We start from the raw sequence: 14,720 nt of genomic DNA on the forward strand, positions 1-14,720 counted from the left end.
GGCTCATCTTCTCATTGTGCATCATACAATATTCATCTCTGACTGTAATACCCTCTTGAAGAAAGTTATGGGAACTAGAAATGCCATCTTGACAGTTAAAAGTATGAGATACTGAGCATGAACGCTTGCTCCTGCAGCATCTGATTACCTTACTCAGGACTTTAGATAGTACTTGGATGCAACTAATACACATTCTTGCTGATAGATGCTCCTGTGGAAGATACTAGAGATTGGAAAGTTCCACGGATTCATTTTCATTCTCTTTATATATCATGCATGCCTAGATTCATTCCTCACACAAATATAATAGAGGGGTTTGAGAGGGAGGGCAATCACTTGTTCAGGAAATCCTTAACTTTCCAATATTTCCTTTGTCACAGCCAGGCTACTGTGCTCATAAAGACTGGGTCTGAATAGCAAATCAGTCACAGTTATAGCAGATTTGATGATAAACATGTTTATCCCTCCAACTGACAGCTGAAGTATTTGGGAGAAAATCTCTTTGACCAATGAGGGTTGAGTATAGCTCCCATCTGTCAATGGCTCTTGAAAGTAATTGACTCAGTGGAAATGCATGAGGTTTGTTGTGATCAGGTCTAAGCCCTATGTTACTTGTTCTAGTTACGTATTTTTCTCTTTGGGCCTGATACAGATAGTTCTATCCTGGGTGCCTGTTGCATGGACATTATCCAGGCTCATTCCCTTGACTTGGGAATTGTCTCCTTAGGCCATGTTCTCTATGGTTTAGCCTTTATTTTTACATATACCGAATCCGATTTTACACAAAAACTTTCCAGAGAGGAAGGATGGTGGTTGAGACAGTATCTTAGGACACGGGAGGCCTAGGGTAAAATCCCTGCTCTGCCAAGTATTTTCTGTGTGACCTTGAGCAAATCACTTAGCAGCCTCTCAAGGAACTGAGGCACAATTTGTAAAATAGGGGCAATGGGGTTTTGTGTGGATAAATACAGTAAATATGGAACCTAACAGATCTACAAAACCAGTACACCTAGCGTGTGGGTGGAGGGGGGGGGGAAGAGATGGGCAGGATGAGAATAAAATTTAAATCCTTATAGTATCAAAAGACCAAAAACAGCACTTCTTACTTGTGATTGAAACATTAACAATACCCAAAGGTTCTTCTCTTAGATACAGATCTGTAGCACTGACTATTCCCATTCACAGCAGCTATGCTAGATCATCACTCTTAGACCAATAAAAATCGCTATCTGCACAAGTGACAGGCTGACAGTAAATCTGTCTTGTTCCCTAAATAAATGGAATTTTACCATAAAGAGTTCAGACACACACTATATCTGTACAGAAAACATGTACATTATAATTATGAACTTTGTACTGAATTACATCAGTAACATCTGACCTTTCCCATTGGCTCTCATTCCTCACTTATTTCAATTCTGAGCAATACCAGCTAACCTCCTCTACAAGCAAAGAGTTACTCTGCCAAGCTGTGAGGGACACGCTTGTGGGATCTGCTATGTCAGAGATGGCAGCTGCATACCCATGTTTATGATCCCTCCAGGATCCAGAACCAACATTTCAAATAGACTTTACAGAGTTACAATACCCTTGCAACTAAGGGTATGGCTACACTCGCACTTCAAAGCGCTGCCGCAGCAGCGCTCTGAAGTTTCGAGTGTGATCAGAGCACCAGCGCTGGGAGAGAGCTCTCCCAGCGCTGCACGTACTCCACATCCTCTACGGGTGTAGCTTGCAGCCCGCTCCCAGCGCTGCGGCACTGTTTACACTGAGGCTTTACAGCACTGTATCTTGCAGCACTCAGTGGGGTGTTTTTTTCACACCCCTGAGCGCAAAAGTTGCAGCGCTGTAAAGTGCCAGTGTAGCCATGGCCTAACTCATGAATTAACAAGCCGACTCTTTGGCTACACAATGACATCACTCTGCTGCCATGCAAATAAAATCCCAAGCAGTGGCAAGCATTTTTACAGCCTACTTACTGGTGTTCACCCTGACCTCATCTGTAAGAGGTCACCTTCCACATGACCTGTGTTTACAGAGGTGAGAAAGGGGAATGAAAAACTCAGAGGGCAGGGGAAATGAGGATTAAATGAATGTTCCTGATCTGACAACACTCCGCTACAGACACAGTTAGCTCAGTAACAGCAGCTTAACAGATCTCTATACCACTAATGGATAACAATATACAGGTTTAAAATCTGACTGGTCTCCAAATACTAGCCCACAGTCAATGAAAGAAAAGTTACTTCATTTTTAAATGTTATCCGTGTAATCAAAGTGTGGTTCTGCACAAATGTAGAGCTTTATTACAGCAGCTATGTTTACCATTTAAAAAATCAGTAGATGCTGCAACAGCACCTACAACCAGCAAAAGCATAACAAAGGAATATAAATTACACACTGAACAGCAAAAAGGAAAGAACTTAAAAAAAATCAATACTTAAGTAGGCAGTAAAATTTCAGATACTGTATTATACAAGCAAAAGATGTATTAATTTTAATATTTCTTCTTTGCCCCGTGATTTTGTTGACTTTAAGGGGATTCCTGATTTTAAAAAATTAAACAGAATTTACCCTTTATTCCTTCTATCCACCCATCTACTGTTTGTTATACTCACTTCTTTTGAATGCTGTCTTAAAATAGGCTTCTGGGTCTTTGGGTTATTATGTAGTGTGTAACCCTATTCATTTGTACAGCAATTAGCACAGTAAGGCTCAGATACTCCTTGGGTGCCCTGGGCACTACTGCAATAGGATCACAATCCAACATGCTATATAGAAATAGCCTTCTATGGCAGTTTACATAGTGATTATGGTTATAAACTGTAATCACAGAATATGAAATATTCATAACTAGAAATTCACTTTCATTGAACATTCAGTAAAAATGACCTTAAGTCCAGGCTTGCAAAATTAACAAACTACTAGCCTGGAGCCTAAGGTTGCTAGATAACAGAGGACATACTTGTGCTGCGGCACGCTGCCAAAGGCCACATTCCCCTGTAAGTGAAAGAAAATAGTGGTGTACTATAAGAATAATAAACTCAAACTCCTCTCGAAAAGCCATGACCGGGGTGTGGTGGAGAAACAGGATTGGCTGTGCGACTGGTAGCTTAACAAATCCGGCCTCTGGAGCAGGTTCTAAAGTCAGAGTACACCCTGCACAGCACTTCTTCCTCTATAAAGCTGGGGGGGGATGCCTCAACTCAATATTGCAGCTAGTTACAACCATGGTAAGTCAGCACAGGGAGAAGGACGGGACAATCTCAGGTAAGCAGGTCCCCAAACAAGGAGGAACTTTGTAACACCAACATCTTGAATTCCTACTGCACACAATATTTCAACAGAACGTTGATTGGCAATGTCATAGTTAATACATTTTAGAAGTGTAAATTAACATCTCTCATATCTGTTATAGCTTGTAGCAGGGTGGTCACCCGCTCCCACCTTAAAAGGCTTAAATCAGCCCTGGGAAAAGCAACAAGTCTCGGCTGACTGGGGAACCAGCCACAGATGCAGCCACGCCCCAATCAGGGCCCAGCAGGCCCTTATAAGAGGACAGTGGGCCAGGAGCACAGACACTCTCTTTCTAGATGTGGAGAGGAATGGGCCTGGCTGCTAGGAGCTTAGCAGGGTACTGAGACTGGAGTAGGGCTGGGGGAAGGCCAGAGGAGCTGGGGAGCTCTGGCCTAGAAACCCCCCAGGATGCAGGCCTTGTTAAAGGCCAAAGAAATGTACTGGGGTTGCAGAGGGCAGCCCAAGGGTAGTGCAGAGGCAGCAGGTCCAAACTCTCCTTGCCTATGATGAGTGGCATTTACACTGCAGTCTGCCCCAGTGAATGGGAGCTAATTGATGACTGGCAGTGGCCATAGACTGAGGTGAGGTGAGGTGAGGTGAGGAGAGGACAGAGGGGATTGGGAGTCCCCTGGGGAGGGGAGACCCAGATTTGTGAGGGTACTGCCAGGGGGCAGCACCCCAGCCTGACAGGGGCACTGGGGTCCAGGAGGGACTCAGGCTCAGCAGCAAGCGGGACACCAGCCTGCAGAAGGTGCTCCAGAGGCTGGAAACGCTAATTCCCTGGACAACCAGCAGGAGGCGCCATAACAGTGAGTCCCACCCTGTAACATAGCTTCTTTGCATTCCTGGCTTCATGTCACTCTTTTCCTGTATGAAATCATGGTGCAAGTTGTCTCCAATGTGTTTCCCCTTTTCCTTCTTCTCCTCTATATTTTCTTTCACTTTTCTTTCCCAAACTCACTCAGATACTGTACTTCTCTTTTGTAACTTTTCCACCTAGGAGTCAGGAGAACAAAACATACTAGCCAACGCTGAATACGAAATGGTGAAAGGCTATTTGCTCAGGAGCAACACCCTAGTAAAAAAACGTACCTCCATTCTCAGCCTGCTGGGAAAACACTGAGATTTCACCCAGCTGCTCTACCTCAACCTTCCCTGGGGATTCCAGCCTGCATAACAGACTTTGGCAATGAAGTATCTGATAAACTTGAAGCCCCCTTTACTCCAGGGGAGAAGCATTCATGTTGTTCCTCCTACCTCACAAAGGCTCATATTTTACTACTCTATTCCTTCGCTATCCTGTTGCTGAACAAGTTGCTCCAGTGACTCTCTCCTGATACTTATAGCTATTTTCAAGCAGTGGCAGACTGAATCTGAGCCAATAGTTTTAATGCTGCTGTCAGGAGTCTGAGTAGCAACAGTGAAAATTGACTAGGTCATTTTTCACCCTGCTGCACTGGAACTCTTTACCAGCAGCAAGTGGATTTTTCAAGCCCTACCTTAAATTACCATCCAAGAAACTGAAATAACAGGGGAGGTCTTCTATTAAAAGATGGAGCAAAACTGGGGATACTTGAAGAGGCGGTGGGGAGGTGTGACTTTTAAGAGACTACCTACTTAAAGCTGCATTTTGCACAGATTCTATTGTTACTTTGAATAGGTTTTAGCCAATTCCCAGCCTTGCAGATTTAAGATTTAATCAATGCTAGTGCAAGACACGTCTGTGCATGAACATCACGGGGAAATAAAGTTTCAATACCAAATCAGTTACTTGGCAATCCATATTCAACCACAAAGGAGCTGTTCAACCTAAGGATATCCATGACCTTAAAAAAAAACAAAAAAACACACACCACTACACACCAAGCAGTTAAGCTTTCATTCTGTATCCATAAAGGTTTGAGCTCTCTTGGCAGTTGGCTCTGAGTGAGCCAGCAATTCTGCTAATAATATCCAAGCACTTTTAACAGTTTCTGGTAGCTTTATTTCTTGTAACTTTCTAGGGAGAGGATAATCTGGTTGTTTCACTGGATGTGAAAGTAGCAAGTAGATTATTCCATTTGGAGACATCATTGTTTCTATTACTAAAAATCTTCCGGGTATTTACCACTCCAATATCCATATTTCAAGAAAAATCTGATTTATTCAAGCTCCACACAAAGCAAGATATTTTATTTCAGTCTACATTATCTGTAAGGCCTTCATTATTCTCAAGCACATTAAAACTCAGTATGGAGATAGTAGGCTATGGTGCCTTCCCAATCCTACTGTGCATCTGAAATATCAAGTAATCAACTGGGTGCTGTTTATTTACCAGGAATGGGACAATAAATTGATGAACAAGTTGTATTAAGCCAGCCTGATAATATATGAATGAGTATATGTTTAGCAGGGCCTAGGTTTTTTATCTGATAGACATTCATTTCCTGTATTAACAAGGCAGTTTATTATTAAACATGCCACTACCAAATAATACAAATATGTGATAATCATTAATGATTCTGTTAACATAAAACTGCCCATCATTTTAGAAGCCCAGCAAAACATATTTCCTGACCAAACCCTCTGAAGTTAAAAAGGGATGAACGCAGCATGCCACCTTTGCACTTCAGCAAGGACCACTATTGACAGGATATTCTCCTAGCTCCACAAAGCTATCATGTATTAACATGATCAGCACACAGTGTGTATTACACACTCTATAATATGCAAATATACATATTTATGTTTGAATTCATACACACATTTTTTTGTTTGGGGCTGCTTTTTGGGGTAGGGTGCAAGTGAGGAGGCTGAAAGTGGTAAAGAACCCTAAAATTCACCCAAATAGTTTACAAAAAGCATGTCCCTTTCCTTTCGATACACAATTAAGAGAAGAAAATAGACAACAAAATTTCTTAACCCTCCAGCACATGGATTTGTTGGGTTTGGTTCTCTCTTTAATAGTTAAAAGACCAAGGCAAATATCATACAATAAAACTTCGAGATTTAAGCTATTGTCTTCCATATGGCATCTCTCACCTAAATGGATCAGCAAATAAAACTCTCACAAAGTTACTCTGATTCCCTACCCCTAAATGGCCAATTCAAACTATTAGCCGCAAAATGACAGCAAGAACACAGCACTCAATTGCTCAGAGGTCTGATAAAGTTTTAGAGTGTTCCATTTAAATCCTGCTCTCCTGTAGTACCAAGAGCATGTTGGCACATCTTTTCTCAATCAGTGTCTCTAAGGGCGGGCTTAGAATTTCATGACACTGTTGGCATTCTCTCCCCTCTTCAAAAACTGCAAAATGTTCAATTTTCTCCATAGAACTTCTATTTCTTGGTTGAGATTTTTCTACTTTTCAGAGCAGCAACTTGACCTTTCCACTGTTTAGTAATTCATATCTTCAACACTTATCAACTTGTGCTGCAGCTTTTAGCCATGGAGCTAGTGGCTGGTCTGCACCAGAATCAGCCATGTATGTTTTGGGCTGGGAGCGGGAGGGTGTGGCATTTTTTTTTTTTTAATTTATGGTGAAAGGTCATAACTGATTTCAGCAGTGTTCTTCACAGGAAGAAGAAATTTTGTTTCTCTGGATCAGATATTGATTTTAAGGCATATGTAAAAAAGGTGCCGGAATAGTCCCTGAAATCCTGTCTATACTTTGCCTCTTTCTTCTTTCTAAAAATATACTTTATTTCAGGACTTATTTTCCCCCATGTTTCTTGAAAACTTATTCCACAACATTAGAACATATCCAAACCAGACACATTATATTTCTGAAAGACCAGGTACAAGAAGATGTTCATCGCACCATACCATTCCTGTCCCACTACAAGTTAGACATTCTTCAGATAGCATTTGTATCCTGGGGCGGGGGGAAATGGGGGGAGTAGAGGGGGGCGGGAAATAGCTTTACATTAAAAACCAGCCTTCATTAAGTAGTTCCCCTCGAGCAGTACAGGCTCTCACTCACTGACCCTGCATTGCCTCTCAGTGTGTCTGCTCTTAATGAGTAACACAAATGTGGTAAATGAACTCTCTTCTTTAGACTAAGGGTAAATGCACCAATAGATATAATAATATGGCCAGAAACACACCCCTGTCCCCAACTCACTATGGAATATGTCCCCAATCATATTACTAAAAGAGCACAATTGTTCATAAAGCATTATACAAAAAGAGACATAATGAGCACAAGATGTATCCAGTTGTCCCCTAGGAGTGACTAAGGGAATATTCTACATCCAGAAATCAGATTTCATCTTCCCACTAATGGCTCTTAATGTTTCTAATGTATATTTTAATTATACAGCTGATGGTGATATATATATGTTCTTAAAAGTTCACCTAGATAGACAAGTAGAAAATATTTGCTTTAATAGTTTTAAAAAGACATGCAGGTAGATCAAAGGAAAAGATCACCCCATCTTTCTTTCCCTATTTTAAAGGAGTACAAGTCAGTATACAATTTGCTCCCTGCATTTCACAGAGTTCTCTCTCTTTATTCCATCCTCATTTTGAACCCAACTTCATACTTTATTTGCATAAGTGCAACTGCAAGACATTACACAAAAAAAGCAGAAGTCCAGCAGCACTGAAAAATGGTTACGTTCTCAATGCTTTACTGTCAAAATTATCCCACCCACATTTTGAGCTGTGTAAAACCTTCAGTGGGGACCTTTACACTACGTATCACCAGGGGCGGCTCTAGCTTTTTTGCCACCCCAAGCATGGCAGGAAGGCTGCCTTTGGCAGCTTGTCTGCGGGAGGTCCCCGGTCCTGCGGATTCAGCATACCCGCCGCCAAATCTGCGAGACCAGCGGACCTCCTGCAGGGATGCTGCTGAAGGCTGCCTGACTGTCACCCTTGCAGAGACCGACAGGGCACCCCCCGTGGCTTGCCGCCCAAGGCACGCGCTTGGAGTGCTGGTGCCTGGAGCCACCACTGATATCATTAATCCATTACATTTTGTAAGGAGTAATCCTGATGACTCAAATGCAGCCCAGACTGTTTAAGCATACTGATCTTTGCAATCATAGCAACAACCCACATTTCACTGTACCACAATGAAATTCTGTGTATGCCTATATTTTCGCCAATTACCAACCTTCTTGCTCGACTACTACAATATCATAGGTTTGATATTTAAATAGTTGTTATCCTAGATAAGGATACAGATTGCAAGCAGAAAGGGGTAACTGGATGTTGACCATATTAGATAATGTTTCCATTGATATTAATGATAAAGTCCATATTCCTTATCATGCAAATTGTAGCTCAAATAATTTACAAGTTCTAATATTTAAAACTGCAGGTATTACCTCCTGTAGCTATTCCCTTTACATTTAATCAAATGTTATATATGCTGCATATATAGAGTGACCAGATGTCCCGTTTTTATAGGGACAGTCCTGTTTTTTTCTTATATAGGCACCTATTATCCCCCACTCCCGTCCCATTTTTTCACAGTTGCTATCTGGTCACCCTATGCATATATGGTTTTCCCATACTAGAAATAACAGACTTTTCCCTTTGATCACAATTTGAAAAATGCAGTCTAGATCAATATAGAAAAACATGTCTGAAGCTGCATTACTCATTCAAAAGAGTTTATTATATCTGGTGTGATGGTAGCAAATACCATAGTTAAGGTTGCAAAATACTTTCCATTATTACCTGTTTTTACATGCTCATAACATTCCAAAACATTTGCCTGTAGGTCTGAAATTTTCCATGCTTGATTTCTGTCCAGTGGAAAGCTTTTTGTGAAGTTTTACTAAAATCTCTTCAGCCATTAGAATTATGGAAGAGAAGAAAAAAAAAAATCTCTCTTCCCCCATCCACTCCACACACACACTCTACCTGAACCATCTTAAACAATGGTAGAAGTTTGAAAGTTGAGATTTGGCCTGGAAATAATTCTCACTGAATATTTTGGTCTTTGCTTAGTTTCAAAAAATGCTTTATTTTGAAAAAAAGTTAGGAGGACTTAAAACTGCACACTAAGCATGTGCAATATTCTTTTTTCAGGTAATCAGGTGGTAAAGCCTTAAACAAGCACCCACTAAAGTAGCCAAGACTAGGCATTGGGCAGATGTGTGGGATTTAGTGAAGATATAAAAAATTAGGTATCCTTCCCCCAACTCCACAGAGCAGCTCCATGAAGAGTACTTCAGCCAATGGTTATAGCTTTATTATACCCTAAAGAGTGGGGAGCTTGGGAGGATCGGAGCATCATCACTGGATTCTCTGCTTCTAGCCTTGCACCTCACTTACTGTGCAGAGCTCTGTCATGCACTCCCCATGCACTGATTTCTTGCATCGAACTCTTTCACCGTACAGAGCAGTGGGCTGGTTATAACCCTTAAGAGAGATTCATGGCATGTGAAGAGCTATAGAAAAGCAGGGCTTTTCAAACATAAGTAGCAGAAGGTTAACTTTATTTGCACCCTCTCTCCTCCTGTTGCTTCATTATTTTACCTCTCCATAGTTGGATGGCTACTGGAAGAGAGCATCAAAGGACGCCAGACAGGGTGCTCCATGGTATCAACCACTGTTGGGAGAGTGCTTCTGCAATGCTGACAAGAGTGAGGCATTTTCCTCGCCCTGCTGGCATCTCCTGCTCGTCCACCCACTGGAGCTGGATGATATTTTTTTGGATGAATAGTTCTGGCTGATCAAAAATATTTGCAAATTTGGGTCAAATTTAATGAATAGTTTTGGCCAAAAAAGATTTCAAGACAGCTGAATCATTTCATTGTGACTTTTTCAACCTTTCATTTCAAAAAGATTTCAAACCTTTGATTCATTTTTAAAACAAGAATACACAAGCCTGGAAATAAAATGAAAGATGTGGAAAAAAACACTTAGAGTCAAAAGCAATGGTTTGTTGTACTCACTTTTTCCTACCCCCAACCTGAAATTCTTTCAGTTTTAACTTTCAGTGAGAAAAACAAAACAAAACAAAACATCCAAAACAATTTGTTTTTTCGGATTTTTCAGTTAAGTCACCAAACTGAAAAGCCAGTTAGCTGCTCATTTCTACCACCCATTCTCACTGATGGTGAGACCATGACATGAGAGAAAATAAAGAAGCCCTTGGAACTCGGTGGCTATTTTTCGTACTGCTAGTGTTTACAAGCATGACAGCCAGATACAAAGAATATCACTGCCACTTCTCCACCTCTCTGGTACAGTTTCATAGACTAGGAGCCATCATTTGAACTAAAGTTTATTTCCTCTCTTTCTATCTCCCCTGTACTCCCTACCTGTAACCCAGGCAAACTGGTTTTGCAGAGCACCCTCTTTCCCACTTAGCTGTTTATCCAGGAAAAGGATACAATGAGGGAAGGGTTAGCTTCTTTTAGCCATGTTATTCAACCAGACCCTTCTGCTGCTCCTATGAACAGCAACTTCAGCCAGCTGGAAAATAAGTTCTCTGTTTCTTGCACCACTCCACCCGCCATATTTGCATTTGACTTCCCATTCTGTACCAAGAAGTGTCTACTTCACTCTACTTTAATTCTGATTCTTCATATTCTTGCTATCCCAACTCAGTAACTAAACCCTCAATCCCTCCTAATCTAGTTACATTCGCTTATTTTGATGGTAGTTATTGTGATGGGGGGCACTGATTCATTAAAAACAGTACTGAAAAAAAATCAAAATCACTCATTTTACATGCATCAAAAAGGCATCAAGGCAGTCACCTATTTTCTAGAAACCTGAGCCAAATTTAACGGGTAACACAGGGTGAAAGAAAGTTGTTCAGTCACATTAGCCTCTCTCAATATTTATGAACAATCTGCTATTACATATGCTTTGGTGCTTTTAGTTCTTGTCTTTAAAAAAGATGTAACATTTAAAACATTCCACAAAGATGTAAAGCAATGAACATATGACAGTCTGACAACGTGGCTGCAGCTTGGGTGTTCAGAAATAGTTTAATTATAAATTAATTAAGAATATCATAAGAAGTCCCACTGCACAGTAAAACCCTAATCCTAATGTTCTAGTCAATTTCAAACTTGAAATAGTTTGAGTGTAGGAGTTCCGGTGTGGTGTAGATCTTTTAAAAATCAGAACCACTTAATCCTAGTTTATGCCTTCTGATCAAATTGCAAAGTAACCTTATTAGAGAGTCAGTATTTGAAACTGGGTACTAATTCCCCAAAATCATCTGCAGATTTTTAAACATCTAACATACTAAACTGTGGCATTGTATAACTCAGAGTCTTGCCTGCACTTGTATGATCACCCCGTTTTATGATACACCTCTCGCCCTTCATTGTACAAAGACCTGATCACTTGATTAAATAAAGGGTGCTTAAACATGTAAGTGGGAGAAAAAAATACTTCTAAAGCTTGTATGACATTTGGACAGGAAACTATACTCCACACAATGGGAATGCAGTGGGTGAATTGGTCTGTCACAAAACTGAACAGACATCAGGTGTCAGGTTAGGGAGCAAGAGTCAAAGTGGTTGAAAATTGTACGGCTGACATGTTATTTAGGGAGACACAAGAGCTATCTTGTCATTCAGACTCTTTCAAAACCTAGCTATTTAAACTGCCATATGAACACATATTATGAGTAATATAATTCCACACCATTTTAAAAGGCTAAATATTTGCAATCATACAACATGAACCTGAGAACAGGCAACCAACTTCAAGCCTTGTTCTTTGGGCACTACTTTGGACACTAACAAAAATACCATCAGCAATTAATGCTGTCTTAAGAACTAACATCTACTCTCTTATATGCATCATCACCACACGTTTTGTTAAATCAACTCTAAAACTTGCTCAACACATGAGCCTATTTTCAAGGGTAGCTCTAGCTTTTTTGCCGCTCCAAGCACGGCAGTCAGGCTGCCTTCAGTGGCAAGCCTGCGGGAGGTCCCCGGTCCCACGGATTCATCATAGCCGCCACCGAATTGCCACCAAATCCACCGGACCTCCCACAGGCAAGCCACTGAAGGCAGCCTGACTTCCACCCTCACAGCGACCGGCAGGCTGCCCCCTGGCGCTTCCCACCCCAGGCACATGCTTGGAACGCTTGTGCTTGGAGCCACTGCTGCTTATTTTACAAGATATGGGCACAGTAACGTGCACCCATATATTAACAGCAGCAGGGTGAAATAGCGAACACCTAGCTAGCCACTAGTTACAGGAGTAAAAATTACATATACTCTATAACCACCATTAACACACAACAAGCAATAAATGAAAGGGGAAGATATGGTAAAAGGGTTATGTTGCTTGTAAATGGCAAGGTTCCTTCTCTTCCCCACATGCCTAAATGGAAGCTATGTTAGCTACAAATAGAGTGGCCATGACCTTTTCTCCTCCTCTGCATGATTAATTACTTAATGTCCTGTTAATTGGAAAATGTAGTTGAATTTCAAACGCTTTCATTTTCTTTGCATACCATCCTGTCTGGGAAGCACCAATTAAGTTGTTCATCAAAGGCGAGCACGCAAGGTCATCTAGCCTGTACCTCTTCAGTTATTCATTACCTGTCCTCAATAGTAATTAACAATGGAAATATTTCCATAAATCACCTTTCTGATTATCCCCAGATGAGCAGTCAGTTTTCTGTAAGCATCTTTTTTTCGCCTTTTAATATTATCTAACGATTCAATCTAAATATATCAGATGTCATTTAAAATGTAAAATTCTGTTGTTTCTTTTAAAAAGGACAGAGTTAGCAGAAGCTGGTTAAGTTCTTGTGTGTATTTAAAAGGAAGACTGAACGAACAGATTTACTGACATTTGAAGGGGAATATTTGCACAGTGCTTCCACAGGTTCTGGCTGTGTAATACTCATTAGAATAATCAGGAGTCCACCCAGCTAAAATCATGAACAGCACTTAGAAGATTTACCTATTTTTTTTTTTCTAAAGCAGGCTTGTGTGTTAACTAGTTTTAAGGGAAGTTCAAAGGCTATAAGCACATTTTAAGGAAACTTCAAAATTCTCAAAACAACAAAGAAACACAAGCCACAAATCTTTCCCTTCAATTTGTACCATCACCGCCGTGGCTCTCACCTTGAGGCATCTCAGGTGGCAAATAGTGAGGCTCTTGAGCACTGACATGCACCCAATCAAAGTCGTCATATAGGTCTTGATGGTAATCACAGGGCCCCAGGCCATCATCAAAAGTGCATCCCCCTGAAAGAAAGAAAACCAAATATTTTATTAATTACAAATTCTATATTTATTTAAAATAGAAATCCTTTTAAATTCAAAAAGAGGTGTTCCTTCTAGGCACATCTGCCACAGAGCCCACACAGCCTATGACATAGTTCACAAGCTTTTATGTGCAAAGCTAAAAATCTCAAGCCTCTCATCCATCAGCGTTATTCTCTTTAAATTTTCTCTGCTTCCCACAGCCAAATTCCCCCAACAGTTCATTCTACAGGAGCAGGAAATCACAGACTGAGCTATTGAAGTCAAAGTAGAACCTGATTCAGTGTTTGCATGAAAAGTGTTTGTGGTAGCACTTTGAAGTTTCGAGTGTGGTCGCAGCGCCAGCGCAGGAAGAGCTCTCTCCCAGCGCTGCACGTACTCCACATCCTCTACGGGTGTAGCTTGCAGCGCTGGGAGCGGCACTGTTTACACTGAGGCTTTATAGCGCTGTATCTTGCAGCGCGCAGGGGGGTGGTTTTTTCACACCCCTGAGCGCAAAAGTTGCAGCGTTGTAAAGCCCCAGTGTAGCCATGGCCTGAATAAACCTTATCGACAGAGCTCAAACAGAGGTAGAGGAAGGAGAAAGCACTCTGACAGTATAATTACAGTCACTGAGAACTGAAATAATATTTTGATTTCTTCAAAGTGGATTTGATGTTCTTACTTTATTAAACCAACCCAGCCTAACACAACACAAATTGAATACTCTTTTTCAGGGTCATAAACAATGGATCTTTATCCAGTGCCCATCACCAAAACTACAGGAATTGTGAGAGGAAGGGACAAAGGGAAGGAGTGAGGGACAGGGAGCAGAGAGGAGGGGTTTTAAAAAAACAACGAAGTTTTCAGCATGATAAAAATCTACTGTTTGGTAATGGTCCTGTTTAACAGGTTTTCAAATCTTCTCCTTCACTTATGAAGATCAAGGTGAAAAAGGTGAGAGTAGGGGAGGAAAGAAGAGACAGAGGAACGTGAGAGGAGAGATGAAGCATGGAGTCACAAGAAAGAGTAGAGAATGAAAGGGACTTCTGGGAAGGAGAGGTATTTTTCACAATAGGAACAACAGATGCCATGCACGTAGCTCTGCAGCTGCTGTTATCTCCATCTAGGGTAAACAATCTTTGGATTTGCTGCTTGGTTTTGAAAATGGGAAGCAAGATCAGAACAGATGATCTTTGATTATTTCCAAGAAATAGTGAGACTGTAAACACAGAGCATGACCATCTTTATACTCAGAGCAG

The 14,720-nt window shown here is 41.0% G+C and overlaps 1 protein-coding gene across 16 annotated transcripts in view; it reads right to left on the minus strand.

The window, feature by feature from the left end:
* Positions 1-14,720, minus strand: part of PTPRK (protein tyrosine phosphatase receptor type K) — a 626,320-nt gene that overhangs the window by 485,920 nt on the left and 125,680 nt on the right. For all 16 annotated transcript variants that reach the window (XM_030556279.1, XM_030556280.1, XM_030556281.1 and 13 more), the window contains exon 2: positions 13,339-13,461. In XM_030556279.1, coding sequence (XP_030412139.1) covers positions 13,339-13,461 — 123 coding nt within the window. The remainder of the gene's footprint in view (positions 1-13,338; positions 13,462-14,720) is intronic.

Source organism: Gopherus evgoodei, chromosome 3 (genome assembly GCF_007399415.2).
Source record: "Gopherus evgoodei ecotype Sinaloan lineage chromosome 3, rGopEvg1_v1.p, whole genome shotgun sequence".
Lineage (NCBI taxonomy): Eukaryota > Metazoa > Chordata > Testudines > Testudinidae > Gopherus > Gopherus evgoodei.